At 37.5% G+C, this 20,016-nt stretch overlaps 1 protein-coding gene across 1 annotated transcript; it reads left to right on the top strand.

Moving 5' to 3' along the window:
• The first annotated feature begins 322 nt into the window (after positions 1–322).
• Positions 323–10,013, top strand: actr3b (actin related protein 3B). Its single transcript, XM_030768788.1, has 13 exons — positions 323–378; positions 496–545; positions 1,528–1,583; positions 1,993–2,117; positions 2,954–3,064; positions 3,676–3,771; positions 4,045–4,152; positions 5,750–5,893; positions 6,571–6,744; positions 6,823–6,915; positions 9,027–9,152; positions 9,304–9,387; positions 9,507–10,013. Exons 2-13 carry the CDS (start codon positions 502–504, stop codon positions 9,600–9,602), a joined length of 1,257 nt encoding a protein of 418 aa, XP_030624648.1. The 5' UTR covers positions 323–378; positions 496–501; the 3' UTR covers positions 9,603–10,013.
• The last annotated feature ends 10,003 nt before the right edge of the window (positions 10,014–20,016 follow it).

Raw genomic sequence — 20,016 nt, forward strand, 5'->3', positions numbered from 1 at the left:
TATAAATTATAGCAAGGTTATAGATGCATCCTAAATCCTTGTCAAAATAGTCATGTTATCCTCTAATCGCAGCACTGATGTGTACGAATCCAACTGTCACTGAACATACGGGTAACTGATTGAAATCTTGCACAACTCCTTCACGGCATATGATCTGTGAAACCATTTACACAAAGCATAAGGTGACGGGTGGCAAACTGGTGATACAAGGAATAAATTAGGGCAGAGTTTAATATCGTGTCAGCTCCCTGGGATTCCACACAACGTACTCAGCGTTTCTATTTTTTCTCTTTCCCTTTGACTCGGGAAGTACTCCCGCTGTCACGAAAAAATAACGGTGCTTGCGATAATCAAGAGGTACTTTTCATTGCGGTGAAGGTACCTTTAACCACAGTATCATGGGTGTAGCCTACTATTGATACATAATATGTATTTGTACCAATAAATGCTTCTGGCGAAATAATTACAAGTTGATTTTTCCATTTTCTTTTCTAGCTCGGAATGGCAGCTCATCTACCTCCTTGCGTGATTGACTGCGGGACAGGGTGAGTTTGTTTATTACACATAGTCTATCGGATATCCTTTGTCGCACTTGTATTTTAGTGGTCATGTCGTCAGCAAATATCGGATGTTTTTAATTGCTGTTTCTCTGAACGTTATGTCTTAATCCTTCAGAATTTTTGAGCGCACCTTTGTAACGTCGAGCAATTATATTTGCTACCATTCCGGCTCATTTTCTACGCGTAGGAAAGTAGGCTACGCTCTGGGCTTGTTTCTAGTTTAGTTGAAAAATGGGTCAGAACTCTGTTGGATGCAAAATAGTTTAATAACGCAATTCTGATAGCTCTGTTTGTGTAACAGCGCAAATTAGATAATTTTTTGCAGAAGTCCTCTTTTATGGCGTATGTTGGACCATACGGTCATAAGCAACCACCACAAAATGCAGGCCAGAGCCGATGCACTGATGTGCGCGCGTGAGGTATGTTTACCTCATGTCAGGTCACGTCTGTGAAAAAATGCCTGGCGAACACAACTTCGAGCTGGACCCTTCAAAAAGCAGCTGCGTTGGGAAGCAATAGAGTAATTAAATAAATAAAATTGCGTCGTGAAGCTAGGCAGTTGTGTCTAAACTTACGTTCTGAACTGAGGAACATAATCCTTAAAATGATGAAGAGCTTTGTTTCAGGGTAATGTCAGGGTAGTCAAGGTTACTGCTAATTAACCAAACAGTATTTGAGGTCTCTCCACCCACCAATTTCTATTATGATAAACTGCAGGCAATAATGAGTTACAGAGGGGTTTTATTATCCATAATCCAGCACACCCTGTAGCATAATTAAAACTTGTTGGGTCATGAGACAAGGAGACACTAGATGACTGATAGACTGATATGCTCTTACACTTATAAAAGTTCACTGTGAAGAAAAAAGAAAGTAAGGGAGGAAAAACTTTGGCAAAATGTATGTGAAGAGTGCAGAAAAGATAATCTGATTTTTAATGAACATAAATGAATGTTTTCAATTTTAGATACACTAAAATTGGATATGCTGGAAACACTGAGCCACAGTTTATCATGCCATCCTGTAAGTACTACATCAGTTTGAATGAAAGCAGTATTGTTAAGATATGAGGTGAAAACAGCTAAATGTGATGGCACTAAGCTCCCCATTACGCAAAAGCAGGATGGATTTTTTTGGATCAGGATTTAATTAATCTTTGTCTTGGGGAGGTTCTAATTAAAGCCATGATAGCCACTCATTTCAATACATTTTGACCTTGATTCAGGTTTTATGTCTCAAAGACTAAATGGCCATTGTTGTACTGACCTTTATGAGTTTCTCAACTACTTTTTCAGGGTAACAAAAAAAATCTGTAGGAGTAGATACTACCTCTTACTTTGTCTCCTTTTAATCCTATATCTTTAGATTATACTTTTCCAGCACTTGGGAAGGAAACACAAACACTGAAAGATTACTGTATTTTTCGCTCTAGGCATTGCCATCAGAGAAACAGCCAGTGTGGGAGACCAGGCTCAAAGGCGTCTAATGCGTGGGGTGGATGACCTGGATTTCTTCATAGGAGATGAAGCCATTGATAAACCTAACTATGCAACCAAGGTAATTCATGTTTACTATAGTGTGCCACAAGTACGTTACGTGCTAAAAAAAATTGAACCCTGTCCATGTACAATGTGAAGCAGCCATTCTCTGTTCTGTTGCTAATTGGAACAGCTGTTGATGTTCATGGGGTTTTTTTTGGTTTTGTTTTTTAGGTTTTTGAATGCATTTTGTCTTCAGCTGATGGTTGTGTACATGTATTTGTTTTGATTTGCAGTATTCAAAGTGAAAGGATGACTCAGTTAGTTTGCTCTTTTTTTTTTTTATTACTTTGCTGTTTCAGCTGTCAGCTGAGGAGAACACCAACACTCATATTTACCTAGTAGAGTCTGCAACAAAGTTTACAGCTCTAGGAATTTTTTTTTTCATTTATTGACCTGGCTTCACAATTTGAGCTGCAAGTTTGGTTCTTTTTCTGAAAGACATAATTAGTTATCTGTTCCTACTGTTTATACATCATTTTGTTACACATTCTTAAACATTTTTCACAACCTCCCCTGCACCAGCATAAATGTGCAATTTTCCTTTAGAACAGGCTTACTGACTATATTGATTCATGCCCTACAAGAACTGCATGTTTAGAGTTTACCTGTATTTAAGATAACAGTTCTTCATATTTATTAGCTTAGTAATTATTGAAGTTGGAATCAAACAAAAAAAGGACAACAAAACATCTTACCTCAATAATCAACTGATTTTAAATTTATTCAAATTGAAGAATAACCAAATTGTGAAACCGATGTTTACAATGTGAAAACTGGATAAAGTTACCAAACAACATGCCTTGTACCGCAGTCACTGCTATGCTGTTGTCATGTTTGATTACCTATCTCCAGTGGCCAATCAGACATGGGATAATTGAAGATTGGGATTTGATGGAGAAGTTCATGGAGCAAGTTATATTTAAATATCTACGGGCTGAACCAGAGGATCATAGCTTCCTCATGGTGAGATGATGTGTGCTGCACATGTGTTATGTGTGTTAGTTTCTACATGCTCTAAATGAAACCTGAAGAATGTTAAGTATGCAACACTAAAATATGCAGCAGTAGATACAGATAGAAGCTTAGCTTGTCAGTAATGTAAAAAAAAAAGAATATATGTGCATATATATAAACATATATATATATATGTGTGTGTGTGTGTGCGCGCGCGCGTGTGTGTGTGTACACACACACACACACACACACATATATATATATATATATATATATATATATATATATATATATACACACATACATATATATGTGTGTGTGTATGTGCTTTTTGGTGTCATAGTAACTATATCTATATTCCTGTTTGCAATGTTGTTCGACTGTATAAACAAACATTTGGTAATGGGTATTTATTTGACGTGCACTTTTTATTTTATATTTTTGATAGATATATAGAAAGGATGACTGTGATGATTTTATGCACTCCACTTTTGCTAGCATTCAAATGAAGTGTCCAACAATTGTTTTTCTTGATTCAGTTTCAAATCTATCATACCTGCAGGCAAGGCAGATGTCACCGTACTGGAACTTTGTTCGGATCTGTTTTTTTTTTTTTCCAGACAGAGCCTCCGTTGAACACTCCAGAGAACAGGGAATATTTGGCTGAGATCATGTTTGAGACCTTCAATGTCCCAGGGCTGTATATTGCTGTTCAGGTAAACTGCTTTTAGTCTTATCAAATGAGGAGATTCCAAGTTTTTATTAAGAGATTCAAAGATTCTTTTCTGCTCTTAATTAAAGTCTGAACTATACTGACAGATGATTCTGTAGTCGTTCAGTAAAAATAAATATTAAAGCGTGTTTTTTGTGTCAACAATCTAAGCATATTTTAACACTTGCTGCACACTTGCTATGTAATTATAATGCTCACATAAGTTTAACCATAATGTATTATGTAAATGTTAATGTTATGTTCCTGTTTGTTTCAGGCTGTTTTAGCCCTGGCAGCATCGTGGACCTCTAGACAAGTGGGCGAGCGCACGTTAACAGGAATTGTCATTGACAGTGGAGATGGAGTTACTCATGCTATACCAGTGGTAAAGCTACTTCTCCACTATATTCACTCCACCCATAACATAGCCAGAACATTTCTTTGTGAGTCTTACATTTTGGAGTAATATTCTCATCGAAATGGGACATTTTCACATATGTTCAGCATAGTTAAGGTGAAATAAATGATTTATAACTGATGGTTAGTTCCAGTCAGAATTGCAGTTGAAACTTACATTAGTTTTGAGGGTATAGAATTGGAATAGAATTGGAGATACAGGACAAAGCAAAAAAATTAAGCAAAATTCCACACAGAAAAGAGGTCTTTTACGCATATACTAAACACATAAATTATACTAAAAATGAGTCATAAAATTTATTGAATTAATTAAAAAATTAAGTCATTTTTACAAAACATCATAGAACTACAAGCTGTGCAGAAGTTGTCTATGTGAATTATTCAGTTTAGATTTTAGAATTTGCCTTCTGGAAATGGTATTCAAGTATATTTAAACACCACTACTTCAGTTTCTACTGAAACATGAAAAGCCCAACTATACTCAAACTGTGTGATAAAGTATATGTTCACTCTCCACAATGAGGAGGTTTCATGGAATTCAGTTCAACTCCTTCTATGCCCAATTGGGCTCTATTTCTGTTTTTCTTAACATTTCCCCCTGTTGTCATTCAAATACAAATTATTCGCTAGAATTGGAACTAATGAATTAATTCATGAATTGACCCCAACCGTGCTGTCAAAACCACTTAAGTGTTTTGCATTAATTAAAGGTAGCCTGATAATTTGTGATGTGTAGGGAGATTCATAATGAAAAAGAAAGATGAAAGATGACTTCTTTGATAAAACAGACCTTACACAATTAAAAAAACAAAAACGTAATACAAAAAAACACAAAAACAAAAAAAATTTAATTATATTTTCATTTAAATTATTTGATCATGTCACTATATGTCCATTAGAATTCAAAGGAATGAGTGAGACTCAGCACAAAACACACAGCATGATCCCTGGTGCCAGTGCTCAATGGAGAACATGTAAGGAATTGTGTTCATCTCATCCCAAGCCAGTGATAAAGGTTCACCCAGTTGGTTATCGATGGCAGAATCCCCAGATGTCTTAGATTTAGTGGACTACTGTGATTATTCCCTTATACCTTACTGCTTTGTGTTAGTGATCTCCCCTCTATTGGTTTTAGTAATGGCTCTTTCTCCATAGTGGCTAGTCATCAGATTCTGCTGTGCTTCGTTTGAGTTGTTCACTGTTAATGTGAGTCTAGACTATTAGTAGAATGGTGAGTTCTTTCTTTTGTTTTTCTGGTTTATTAATGATAAATGAAATGCTGCGCTTGTAAAATGGGAATCATATTGGCTTTTGAGTGTTTATGTCTTGTTTCATATTTCATGTTTTTAAGTGAAGAATGAAAATTCATGTTTTAATTTATAATTAAAATGTATGTTTTGTCATAACCTTTTGCTGTTTTGAAAGATGATCCTATTGTATATGGGCACTGGTAATGCAGTGTGTGAAAATTATAGTGTAACAAAGAGTCCATTCAGAATTTGTTGGGGTTTTTTTGGAGTGGCTAGGATTATATGTGGGATTATATCTGAGTCACTGTATTCCAGGCAGAGGGTTATGTTATTGGAAGCTGCATAAAGCACATCCCTATTGCGGGCAGAGACATCACCTACTTTATTCAGCAACTCCTCAGAGAGAGAGAAGTAGGGATTCCACCTGAACAGTCACTAGAGACAGCCAAAGCAGTCAAGGTAAGAATGTAAACATGGGAACTTTGATCTCTATTGGAACATATCTCTCTTCTTCCCTGTCTCTCTCTTTTTCTCTTTCTCATTCTCTTTATCTCTCTCTCTCTCTCTCTTCCTCTCTCTCTCTCTCTCTCTCTCTCACACACACGCACACGCACACACACAGGAATTCGCTCTCACCGTCTCCTACCTTGGAGATACAAAAGATAAGTGCCTATTCTCATCACAGTCATTGTTATTATATTAGTGGAGATTCTTATCTTGAGTTTTAATAGTGCAAGATTTCAGCTCAACTTCGGATATCAGTTATCACTGTGGTGTATTTGTAAAACCTCTCCATGGCTGTGTGTTATAGATAAGTAGAGATAAGACACTGTGTCTCTAAGGGTTCTTTATAGATCTAGCCAGTGCTTTTTATTTTTTGCACTGTCAGCTGTAAAATCCAGAAGTATGAAAGTATCAGACATCATGCAGTCCAAACATTGATTTCTGTGTATTAACTTGAATACCAGTGGAGGACTCCCGCTGAGTGGTTTCTTCATATGGCTTTAACAGTCTCTTATGTTTTGATATTGCTTGATCATTTTTGTATGAGACAGTACCACAGGTCAGGATTTCTCTTGACCTTGTCTCCCATTCATTAACATTATTTTTGTTGTGTGCGTGTGTGTGTGTTTTAGGAACGATACTGCTACATCTGCCCAGACATTGTAAAGGAGTTTACTAAATATGACACTGACCCTGGCAAGTGGATCAAAAAGTATAAGGGCATCAATGCTATCAACAAAAGTGAATTTCACATTGACGTAGGATATGAACGTTTTCTTGGACCAGAGATATTCTTTCACCCAGAGGTGAGGCACATGTCTTCTCATCTTTTCAGACATCAACGATTGGGCAACGTTCAAACTAACATTCATTTTGATTCGCAGTTTGCCAACCCAGATTTCATGCAGCCCATTTCAGACGTAGTGGATGAAGTGATTCAGAACTGTCCAATAGATGTCAGAAGACCTCTTTACAAGGTACGCTGTCAAAATCATGTGTGTTCATACATGCCCAGAAGCTAAACAACACACATCCACACTCTGCCTTAGGACACAATTTTCTCAGTGAAAGAGAACTTAGAGTCTCTAAAGAAAACCATGGTATAGCCTTCCCTTTTATGTAGCAAACAGCCTGAGCGAGTAAGTGACTAACTCTGGTACTGCGTATTTTCAGTAACTAAATGGTTAAGCTTTGAATTAGAAAAGATGAAATACTCAAGTACACCTGCTGCCTGAACATCCAGACCACTCACTTGCAGTGCAGGTTTTTTTACACCAGGGGTCAGTGTTCATCCATTACACTCACTGCACTTCTGTAAATAGATCTATAGAGAGCACTGCTGAATCACAGCATCTGAATAAAACAAGGGTAGAGTACAGAAAATTTTGCTTCACACATTCTGTCAAATGAAGCTTTATAAGGAAAAACATGTAATGTACACTGAATTCTTTAAACTTAAGGTTGAAGACACGTTTTAATCTTGAGAATGGGCCTGGTCTTGTCTTATTAATAATTGATCTTCGCAACAAATTGACATAAGTTGTTGACATTCTTTGTCTTTGTTATCCAATTTCAAAGTGGCTAAGACATGTTATCGAATAAAATTATGAAAGTGAAATGGAAATGTAATACTATATTGGAATATTATACCTCGCAGATAATTATCGCTTGTTAACTTTTAGCTTTAGTGCTGCTGTGTGCACTGCGCTGTTAATTGCAAAATCCAATGTCATTAAACATGTCTCTGCAAACAAAGAAAGCTACATCTCAACCAAATCCAATTCTGCTGACCAATAATTAACAGTACAAATCTGAAAGTCCTAATTACAATTGAAATTATCCCCTGTTGTTTGCATATGAAATGAAAAGCTTTAAACTTTGCCTTCTAAAACCACAATTAGGCTTAAAATGAAAAGAGAAAGCGCGTGGAAAATAATATGCTCATTGTCTTATTCTCAAAACTGTGTAGGCGATTTAATGCTCCTCAAGACCAATTATCAGCAAGATAGTAATCACATAGTTCTGGGCTATTTAATAAATGAGACTAATCAATACACCTGCCATTGTTTTTTAAGGGAATGTGAAGCATATCGTGCCCAAGGGCCTAAGTATGAATTGAAAGTTGGTCATCTGCAAATGATCAGATGTCACAGTTCGTATTCACTTTAATCTCCTCAGCTGACACTGATGATAAATGGATGGAGGATGAAATGGATGTAGCATTTCAGAAAAAAAAAGAGACATTTTTTATTCTCTGGATAACGCTCTAGCATATCCTCCGCCAAACAACAGGGGGTTTTTCCTGCCGTGTTTGCTAGTTGAGGGCTGACCCTTTGCCCCACATTAACACACAGATCTGAGGTAGACCCCAGTGTTGCCACCAGCTGTCAACATTTTGCACAGGTCAGAATGGAATTTCCGATTTTTCTTATGTAGTACCACCTCCCTGTGGCTTCGCTGAATATATCATTATATCAAAATATGACAGATGCAATTTTTGCTTTTATTAATACCAGCATCTTTCTGGGCTGGGAAAAGTTATATGAGTATATTTGTTGTAATAACCTGGAGCTCATGCTGATTCTTTGGCTCTTTAGCAATAGAGGAGTGAAATATTTTTGTGTTCCAAGGAGATTTTTTGTGCATATTTTGAAGTTGGTTAAATTGATTCAGTATCAGTAAAAGTGATGTAATTTTGTATGACATTTCGTATTTCTTAAGTAGTCCGGCTACTGGTTTATTGCTGCGGCTTTGATTTATGAATACTTGCAAACTTTGCTTTTGTCATCTGAAAATTGAATACATTCGTGCACTTTAATAAATGACTTCCACACACTGCTCTGATCCTCATTGATCATTGCGTACAACATCATTTCAAAAAATATAATGAGTTTTTCTTCCACTGTTTGATCTGATATTGTGATACAGTAAAGAAGGAAAGCACATTTGCATTAAATTTTGACATCGCAACACCTTAATTAATTTGTCTTTATTGAATTAAAACGTGCCAATGCAAATCATATCCCTGTTTCAGGATACGTTGATGTTTACAAATCAGCTGACAGTGTCGATGTCATGTGTGTGATAGAATATAGTCCTGTCTGGAGGATCCACTATGTTCCGGGACTTTGGCCGGCGACTGCAGAGAGACCTCAAACGTGTGGTGGATGCTAGACTCAAGCTAAGTGAGGAGCTGAGTGGGGGCAGAATAAAGGTAAGAGCTTTCTCCTCTCCCTGGTCTAGCTTGTCTTTTTTTTTTCCTTTCTCTGGTCCGTATCATTCAGCCTTTCTTTGTTAGGTTTTGCGCTAGAGTTTTCACTGGTGCTACTGGTCCGATAACTGCCCCTCCTTTTACCCCGTCGTAGCCCAAGCCCATGGAAGTCCAGGTGATAACTCATCATATGCAGCGTTATGCAGTTTGGTTTGGAGGATCCATGTTGGCATCAACGGTAATACCACTCATCCGTTCAGACGACGTTCCACGGCTTGACTGTGTTCTGTCACATCTTGTACATAAATCCACATAGTTTTCTACTATGAATTATGACTGTTTTTCTTTCTCTAACAGCCTGAATTCTTTCAAGTGTGCCACACTAAGAAGGACTATGAGGAGTATGGTCCCAGTATCTGTCGCCACAACCCAGTCTTTGGCATCATGTCGTAGGACTGGCTGTTCAGCCTGCTGTTTTAGACTCAGGTCTAGAAATTCAGGCTTTGACAAGCTTCACATAGGACAAAGTTCCTTTTTTTTTTGTTTGTTTTGTTTGTTTATCACTGAAAATGACAAGGTACTAAAGTGGATACGATATAGATCTTGCGCTACGGTAGCACACACTGAATGTTCAATATTCCCAACGCAGCATCAAAGATGACAGAAAACAAATTCATGTGAACCGGATGCTCTTCTGGTGAGGTCATGAACTGTTTTCCTCAGCTTTGTTTCTCTGTAATGCTCATAGTTTAGTTATTTTCAGAGATGTTTTTTGCACGAGATATCTTTTAGAGGGTGCCCAGAGCTTGGTTTGTTGTAGCCCCACTTGAATGAACAAAAAGGAATGTCATGAAATTGTATATGTGTATGTATAAATAGATACTTATATATTATATGATAAAGCATTACAAAATTAGTTTATATTTGTATTGAAGAATATAGTTTATCACAATTGGAAGCGGTGTAATGGCTCACTTGCAGTACTTTACTGACTTGAATACATGTATATTCATACTGAAGGAAACAGAAATGTACAGTTTGATCAAGCAAAATTGTATTTACTGAATTATTTTTTTGTTCATTCGTTAATCAGAAAATGGATCGAGTTCAAAGAATGTTGAGATAAATGTCACATATTTATTGCCCAGATGTGCGTTACGCATATGTGTTGAATTTGAAGGGGGCTTTTGAAGTTATATTACTTCAGGAAGTTTGTTTGCCAAGAGGAAAGTTGCTGTTTAAAAACCAATATGAATAAAAGGCACTTCTCACCTTCTGCTCTTCAGTCTGAGCTTTCTGTTATTATCATCCCTTTCTCTCCACACTTTATTCCTCCTGATCCATCTTTTGAATTAGAATCCCATCTTCTCATCAATGTTCAGGTGAGTTCTGTGGAGCTCAACTGAATTCATTCGGCTGAGCTTAGACCCGCTCCGTGTAAAGTGGGCTACCTGCAGGGCCTTCTTAGAGCCAATCTTTCCTCTAGTGCCTTAATTAACACCCCAAGGCATCGGTAACACCGTGAAGACTCTTACTGCGCTCATCACCTCATCATTCCCCAAACTCAAAGCATTTTTTGCTTAGGAATAGATCTCTGGGAGTCAACCTGTCTGAGACTACCGAGTGAAGGGCTTAGCTTTGTGCTGTGAATGGATGTACTGAACTATGCTTATGGAGTGCTTAATCGAGTTAAAGAAAAGAACCACATAACTGAAGATTACCGTGGCAGATGTGTGTCAGAAAGCTAGGTGTTCTGGTGCTTGTTTGCAATTTGCAGTCAGAATTTCCATATGCTGTTGAAAAAAGGCTTGAAGATTGATTAAGTTTCAAGAGACTACAGTTTAATGAAAATGAAATGGTCTGGTAGACCTAAGTCGTATATCTGATTGAATATTATTTTGAATATTTATTCACACTTTTACTTTGCAGCTCTGTATCTGAAATTACACTTGCGTATTGAAAAAAACTACGCAGGCATAATGTCCCCTTTACCACTGGAATCAATAGTTATTTATGCCTGAAATCTATGTGCCCTCCATTATAGAAATGTATCTTTTCCATCGCCAGAGACGATGAAAAGACTGAGATAAGAGCTGACTCTGGTTTGCTATTTCACTAACCAATATAACCTGCTATACATCTACCAAATTGCTTTCCATTACATCCCCAGTATTGCGAGTGTACAACTATGCAAAGTATAAAAGGAGATGGTACAGATTCACTTGTATAAAAAGACTCTCCTTGACTAATGAGCCGCTGTGTTTGCAGCATACTGTGGTGACTGGAGAGTGTGAGTAAAAGGCCCATACATACAGGAATCAAAGGTTTTATTTATAGGGTTGGAATCTATTTGATAAGAAAAAGATGAGAATTCATTTTGTAGCTGTTCTCTACTGCATTTTTAATGCGACCGTGGTAATGCCATAGGACACATGTAGGCTGTCAAATAAAGCGGTTTATTGAAATCAAAGAAAACAGTAGATTTACAAACAGTAAATTTGTATTGCAACACTAGAAAACCGTGAGCATTCATAAGTGTTTGTGTATTAAAGTGATTCATCGAAACAAAGTATATAGGAGCACCCAAAAACCGTACAACAGTTGTCAGTTTGTATATGAAATACCCTGGGGTTTATTTGATTTAGATTAAATGCTGTTATAGTCAGCTGATCTACTCTACTCCTCTGCACCCAGAATGTTAAAGAGTTCAATAATCCTAGATGATCACACATGATAACAAGTTATTGTAAGTTCATTCGCTCCCTCTGGAGTATGTAAGCATGCATGAAAGATGATGCATACATTTCTAATGCTGAAAAAAGTCTTTTCAACAAACCTCCTGCATAAATAGGTATACAAGAGAGCTACGAGAGCTAGCAAAATCTCAGTGCAATCTGGACAACTTTACCTGTTATAAAAGGTCTCTGAAATTTCCCAAAGTATCCCAGAGAAGTCTGGCAACCACCAGCTGAATAGCACATAAGCACAGCCTGGGGTGCATAGCTTCAGTTTGTGTGTGGTTTGACTTTTTAATGGCAAAAACATGGAGATTTATGAGTTTGGAAACCTGGATGAAATTTCCAGAGTTACTTATTTTTCCCCAAGTGCATTTTCATTCTTCTTTCTTTTCTTTAACAGAGTATTTTCTCATAGATTACAATTGCATCTTATCCAGAGGGACTCATTACTAAAGTGAATGTCTTTCTGGATGTCACTGCAGGGTTGGGGCTTGTGTCTAATTAGTACATAATTGTTCTTAACAAACGTGCTGTTAACCAAAAAGGCAAGAGAAAAGGACAGCCAAGACATATCATCGAGGACCATATAGGAATATTTTTCAGTAAATTGCACTGTTGATAGTTTGCTTTGGCTTTGATCTTTTGTTTATTGAGCAGAGAGATACAGATTTTTTTATTATTATTTATTTTGTTTTCTCTGAAATATTTTTATGGGGATTACCTGAGGCATTTGACTTTTGCCTGCGACCTGAAGAGATGATAGGGTCCTCCGTTTTCTCAGTTCTGAGATGTGCTGTCAATCAGGTACCCACGGATCTGCATGGTACCGTCAACAAAAACGATGTACTCTTTCAAGTGTGTTACTTGATGATTTTGTGTCACTCATAATGTGAAAAGTAGTGGTAGTTCGCTGAAAAAATAGTGAGGAAGGCGTACGCAAGCTCGTTCTCGTAGTTTGACGAGAATGTTCTGCAGTAGAGGAAAGTGCACAAAAGCCAACCACACTGGCCAATAAAATGTAGACCATATAATCTATGTGTTTAAATGATGTCACTTTTGACAGATACCATACATTTCATATAAAATGAGAAATTTCAGACCATCTTCATGCACAAACAGCACAACGGTTATCCTTCAAATGTCCTTTATTCATGGGTTTGACATTGAGAACATGTCTACTTAACTCTGAGTTCTCAATCTCAATTGATTTCTTTGACAATGGTCTCTGAAAATCAGTTTCCTCGAAAATAGCTTTTGCTCACTGGTCTATTGACATGTCAACTTTTGTTTATATGCAGGATTTTTTTTTTTTTTAATCTTTTTGTCTTTTTAAGTTTTTTCTACACTGATCATATCTTTATTTAATTTTGGAACTTTAAACAGATGGCTTGTTGTGGCAGGAAGCCTGGCTGTTGATGATTAAAAAATCAAGTTTTTAATTTTCCAGTCCAATGTTTAATGGGCCTATTAAAGTGTCATACTGTAAAATGGGTTTTAGGGGAAGTCATGACAGAAAGCTGGAGAAGCATGCCAGCTTTACCAAATATTTTTGGATTCTGTTACATTCACACAGAAAATCCCATCCATTCCTTGGTTATTTTCCTCCACTTTGTGCTAAAACACAGTAGGAGCTATGCCAGCCTACAGTATCATTCAGACTTTGACATAATGGCTGAAAATGGAAAGTGCTTTGCTTTCAGAAATAACATTTACAAATAATACAGCAATATCCTTCTTTTTAAAAAGCTGTAATGTTAGAATACAAAGAAAAAGATGTAGTGTCACAACATTCATGGTCACTCTCATACATACATTGATCAATGTTCTTTAACTATATTTCTCACAATGTCTTTGCAATATTTCGTCTTATAGGTAAAGAGAACTTTTTTTTTATGGAGTTTATTATGTATCCCACTCAGACACTGTGGTCATGACTGTGATGAAAACAACTAAACTGGCTATTCAGCTCTGGCAAACAGAAGCTTTCCCTTTAGAGGCCCTTGAGTACTAGTTGAACACATAGACTATTTGTAGCTTACAAAAGAAAGAAAGAGAGAAAGAAAGAAATGTCTACTTTCTTATCACTTCAGAATTTCTCATTTATTTCACTTCATTAACTGTTTCACCACATAAACGTCCTGACTTAATGATCTCTGTGTGACGAGAACTGATTTTATCATCTCAGGCACACTCATTACAGTACATCAGTAACAGTTTGGAGGTATCCTCATAGGGATTAATCATTTAAAGACTTATATTTCATACTGATGCCATGTAGGCCCTGGTCAAAAGTGCCTTAGGCGTGAGATTTGTGTTTCTCGGTACAGCCTGAGGAACAACCCTTGAGATTTTTAATGGTCGGTATTCTGGGTTTGTTTATGAGGTACATGCTAGAACAAAATGCATTTCAGTGGTGCAACATTCATTTATCGCCTGCTTGAAAATATCTGCCAGTACGGATGCTCATTAAGATGTCTATCAGTACAATTACTCATTAAATGGTTCAGTTAATTAGCTTCATGTGCTAGTCTGGACTTGTGGTTTGTGTAATAAGATTGTGGTTGCAAGGTTGCTGCCTCAAATCAGCTTTCAAAGATGTGAAGTGCTGTCTGAGTCATTTGACAGAATCGCTTCTTGGAAAATGCCAGTCCACCCTTTGAATATGTATAAAAGAAAGGACGAGGAATATGATTATATTTCTCAGCATACTTATACGTTATATTAATTCTGACAGTCTCCAGTGAAAATGCAAAAATTCCCAACCCAGAAATAGAGCATTCCATCTTTTAATCATTTGCTGAGATGTTAACTGAAGATGCACATATCTCTATATTGCTGCTGGTATCATTTGTACATTTTGATAATGCTTGAGAAACATCAGATAGATGTACTGTGGGACCAGTGGAAATTCGTGCCAAAAGAAGATATACCAAGTGTGCCAGGGAGCATGGGAGGTACTAGTTATTCATCTCTGGCAAACAGAAGTGACACTTTCCCGTTGAGAGAGGAAATGCAGAAAGCCGAACCCTGACATGTGCTTGTGCCAGATCTCCTCAAAGGGGAAACAGGAAATGCACAAAGGAGAAATGCAAATCCCTCTGAATGTAGTGCAAAGCAAAATTATTTCAATTTTTTTTATTTTTTTTTTTATTCATGAATTCTGTGCTTGCCATTCATTATGCAACAGAATTGATTGCCCGTGTTTTCCCTTTGTCTCTCTTTTCTGTTAAGAACAATGTATTTTAAATGTATTCAAACATAAATTCTGTTTGCTTTCAGAAGTAAATATGTAGTTCAAGTTGAAAGCTTAATGAAAAATCCACAGCTTTCTCTACTTTAATTAATTCACGACAGAACACAAAAATTAGAGCATCAAAACATTGTTAACGGTATTTTTTGGTGTGAAAGATACGTACTCCTGTGTTCACCAGCTATGGCTTATAAACACGTTGTCTATTTCTGAGAAAGGAGTTTTCAAAAAATATTTAACATAATTACTTTTTGGACATCCTGCCAAATTTGACCTTTACTTTAAGGCCTTCAAAACAGAATTCTGGAAAATGTTCTTTTGCCATCTCCCTCCCCTCCGCTTTATCCTAGTTTTAGGGCCCGATTTCAGCAGACGATGACTTCTATGAATTGCATGACAGGACCATAAATCTGATACAGGTCTGTTTGATTACATGTTGTTGTTTGCTACGGTTGAGTGATTGCTGTACTCTGATTTCCTCCAAATGGCTCATCTGAGGTTAGTTTAAACGTACATTACAGCATTTAAATACTAATTCCTTGGTCTGCAGGAGCAGAGATTTTGTTTTGAAGCACTTGGATGGTCATTTGCCTGAGAGGCAGGCAATGTTGTCTTTAGACTGATAAATGTTTTAGAAGCTGCATTGGGGGGTAGGGGTAGATTGAACATTATGAGAACAATAATGGGCTCTCAAATGACAGCTTTCCAAAACATGATCCTGAACATAAAATCAGAATCAGATGGTTTGTGTCAGCATAAAATTCACCTAATCAAATTTGCTTAGGAAAACCAAGAGGAGCCTATGACACTGTGACCGCTGAAGAAATTTTTATATCTGACTATTGCGATACATTAATGATAGATGATTTAATGATAGCCAAAAAAGAATAAAATGGAGGCATTTAAATACCCAGGTGTATGACAAATGGCTAATAGTCTTGAGTAATGTGCATTCTCTGGACCCTTAATTGAAAGAGTGTAGCAAGAATTGGCTGAGGTCTGTCACAGAATGATACAAGCCTTATTAACCACCTGCACACATGTCACTGATTATGCTCCATTGCTCTTTGACTACAAATGGAGCAATTAAGCCGAGAGAACAGAGACCTTTAGCTGCACACAGTTTAGTCTTCTTGTCAACACTCAAATGATTCATTTTCCACTGCCAAAGACGAGACCACGTGCTTATGCTTCAGGGATCACAGCAAAACATTTAAATGTGACTTTGGTTATTTGAATTTCCAGCCCCAAGGGAGTCAATACCTTTGCAACAGAGGCTATGCAAGAGAGACTGGCAGACTGGCGCAGGACTGGAGAGAAAGGGTCTGATTCAATAAAGACTTGGTAGCGTTTTAGTGCACGTAAAGGCGTAAGAACATCAAAATACTGGGATGCTGACAAGGCACTGTGCAATTGTTTGCTTGTGTTTAAATGGTTGTCATATTACTTTGCAATTCTAGTGTCCCCACAGATTGTTCAAAACAGCGGGTAGGAACTGTCTTAAAATAGTCTGTGGAGGGTACAAAATAAGGAGCTTGTATTAATTTGTAATTTTAGGCATTCCCGTAGGGGGTACCAAAATAGCGGGTGGCCACACCCGCCCCCTCCCCCAACAAACAAGCAAACAAAGAAACAAAAACAGGAAAGAAGATGCAGAGTAAGTAAATAATTTGTGTGTGGGAGGGAAATTCATTAAAGCACACTTCCAAATAAGATATATGATCGATTGTAACCTAATGAACTTGTATCAGAGCCTGGCGAGGAGCACCCATTGCAGACGTGCCCAAATCTATTCTGAAGGGCTGCAGTCTTGTTGGGTTTCATACTGTAGTTTTTCATTAGCTGAGAAGCTCACAATTGTAAAACTTAGACTCAAATTTAGAGATGTGGACAAAATGCAAGGGCCCTATCACCCTCCAGGACTGGCTTTCGGCATCCCTGATAGAGAGTCTGCCATCATTACAGCATGAAGAAAACATTGCCCTTAACAACGAGCATGACATAAAGTTCAGAGAATATTTGTCTTTTGGATAATCAAGAGGAAAAACTGTTGCTGTTCATGATATGATTTAGCCCAAATATTCATTTGAGGGCAAAATTTTCCTTTGATCATACGCCAGTTTGTCCACACTGTTCACTTCAAGTCACCATGATTTAAGGCAAAATACCAGACGCAACCTCATTTAAAAGGCATGTCAGATATGAAAATGAGATTCGTAGGTATTTTCACTTATCATGTAACCTCCTGTTAAATCATCCGCAATTAGGGAACATTTACAAAGACAGAGTATTTTATTTTTCTGCGTAGGGAAATTAGCAGCCATTACTGATGCTTTTATCAAATTCTGCTCCAACACTGTGGTCTTCAAATAGTACTTGATAATTGCTTGCGGCAAGTTTATTTTCTCCAGAGTGTAAGATCCTTGGTGTGCCTTTTTTTTTTTTTTTTAAGTGTGAAAGCATAAAGAAGTATAGAGCCTACAAACTGGACATCACCTGTTCATGGCCGTCTCTCATCACGCAGAGTTATGGGTGTGTACGCTACGGAAAGCGCCGGAAGGACGCGGTCACTCCGTGGAACGAGTGGCATAAATCTGCCCGCTGTGCTTTCCAGACCGTTATTTAGATACCTGCTCACTCCAAGGAGAGCTTCTCTTCCTCTCTACAGTCTTCTGACATTTAACTTCAAAGCTAGCCTTGGTGCTGGCACGGTGCATGCATATCATTGCAGTGGGGCTTTGTGCTCCCGACAGCTTCAGATCCAAGTGATGAGAAACCCATGTAACGGAAGCACTAAGGTACCTGACAGTGAAATGTTATTTTAAAAAGACTAACCACGCTATTTATTTATGCATTCATTTTCGTGAAAAAAAAAAAAAAGCTAATTGTTCATTTCTGTCTGCTTCTCGCATGCCTAATCTGTAAATGTTGTCAATTTGGAGCATTAACTTCTCTCTAACTGATATCGGTCTTTTCCTCACATCAAGCGTATTAACAGAAGCATAGAAATGTGTACCTCAAAAATCTATTTTCTGATATTCAGAATTATGAGGTATCAGCACATTGTGATGACTAAATTTCATAAACAGAACTGGAACACTAGAAGTGTGTTTCCACAGAAGATCTACTGAATAAATTCTCTTGTTTTCTTATGTGAGAGTGAATGGTAGTTGCATCTTACTTTCTCTTGCAGTGATATCAACTTTACATGTCTATGACATATTTGTGTACATAGGACATGCCTTTACAGCTTACCTGGGTGTTTTTGTGAAATGTTTAACTCTCAGTGTCCCTGTCTGATTGTCCCAGTTTTAGAGACACTGCTGTAAGAATATCCACAGTGGAACAAGAGACTCAAGTCATTACTTTGATCTGTCTGTAGAAAGCCTATCGAAACAGAACAACCCTTTCCTGTGCATGAAAACCAGTAAAAGTTTTGGAGAAGTAAAACTTTTCAACCCTAAACTTTTCATAAAATTCACTTATTCTCAACTGGTTCTATCAGTCACAGAACACCCACAGCCATCTTCCATAAGAAACCGTTGACTTTGGACTGAGTTTGGACTTGGTCGTCCAGAATTAGAGGAATACTTCAACATATAATGCATTCTTTATTAATCCTATTATATACCGCAATGGAAAACATCACAATTTTATAAATTATGCGGAGATTGTGGTTAATCTTTTCTGTAGTCCTTTAGCAGCATATGCATGAGGACAAGATGTTGTAAAGAAATGAAACTAAATGGGGGGTTACATTAAATGCGTTTGGTATGTGTAAGAGAAGACGATGACCTCCCCTCACACGGTGAGGTGTGGGCTCAGGTCAACCTCCTATCTAACTTCAAACCCTGCCTAACGTCGTATACAAACACTCGATCCTCTGTCCAGTTGGGCGCTTTTGAACTGCCGGTTGAAGAGGCTTTCGGTTGAAAGCTTGGGCTCCCGGCTAGGCTTTTGAATGGAGTACACATGACCGCCGTGCTTTTATTTTAGAGTATAAATAACCCTTCCTTTTAAACTAGCACCAACAGGAGAATAGAATGGACTAGTTTCGTTCTCAGTGTGATGAAGCTGTGTGTGTGAGTGCGTGTCTGTACACACACACACACACACACACACACACACACATACACACACACACACACACACACACACACACACACACACACACACATATATATATATACATACATATATATATATATATATATATGTGTGTGTGTGTGTGTGTACAAAGATGGGAAAGATGGGAATACATCTTTCTCTGCCCTTTTTCTTGTTTTCTGGATTTTTTTTTTTTTACTCCGGGTTTACTCCAGGTTTACTATTATTACATGTTACTGTAGATTCAGTGCACAGGCTCAACAATATCTCAAAGAACGCAAGTGTCAAATGAAGGAATGACTGCCTCAGGCATTTTAGAGAGGTGTGTTAGAATTGAGCAAGACCTCTCAAGAAGCATTCTTGTTTTATGCAGCGTAATGTCTGCCTGTCTGCCCCACTTCTCTTTCTTTCAAAGCAAATAGTGCTTTTTTTTTTTTGTCTTGACCAGGCAGCATACAGCTCGATGTCAGACTAATGTTTCTGAATATCATCTCCGCAGATTCTCTCTGCAGTGCCTCTGTGCTTCACTGTACTATTCAAAGCATATTACAAGCAGATGGATTCCAAGCTCAAAGAAGAACAAACACTTTATTGATGTGCCTATTGATTAAAATACATGGACATTCAAAATCAGCATGAAACAAAGTACAAAATTCCAAATGTTGCATACAGGGTAAGGCTCCCTCAAAGTTAAGGTGCTACTGCAGTGATCTTTTGATATGTATGATTTACATGTCCTACTTATCAACTGTTTCAAGTGTGGATATGTCAT

This window comes from Chanos chanos, chromosome 3, assembly GCF_902362185.1.
Source record: "Chanos chanos chromosome 3, fChaCha1.1, whole genome shotgun sequence".
Lineage (NCBI taxonomy): Eukaryota > Metazoa > Chordata > Actinopteri > Gonorynchiformes > Chanidae > Chanos > Chanos chanos.

Excerpts from the sequence above, each read along its gene's own strand:
- actr3b (XM_030768788.1), top strand. The coding sequence starts at position 502 with ATGGCAGCTCATCTACCTCCTTGCGTGATTGACTGCGGGACAGG. Across the intron at positions 9,153-9,303 it reads TGAGTGGGGGCAGAATAAAG|CCCAAGCCCATGGAAGTCCA; the intron begins GTAAGAGCTTTC and ends ACCCCGTCGTAG. Across the intron at positions 9,388-9,506 it reads GATCCATGTTGGCATCAACG|CCTGAATTCTTTCAAGTGTG; the intron begins GTAATACCACTC and ends TTTCTCTAACAG.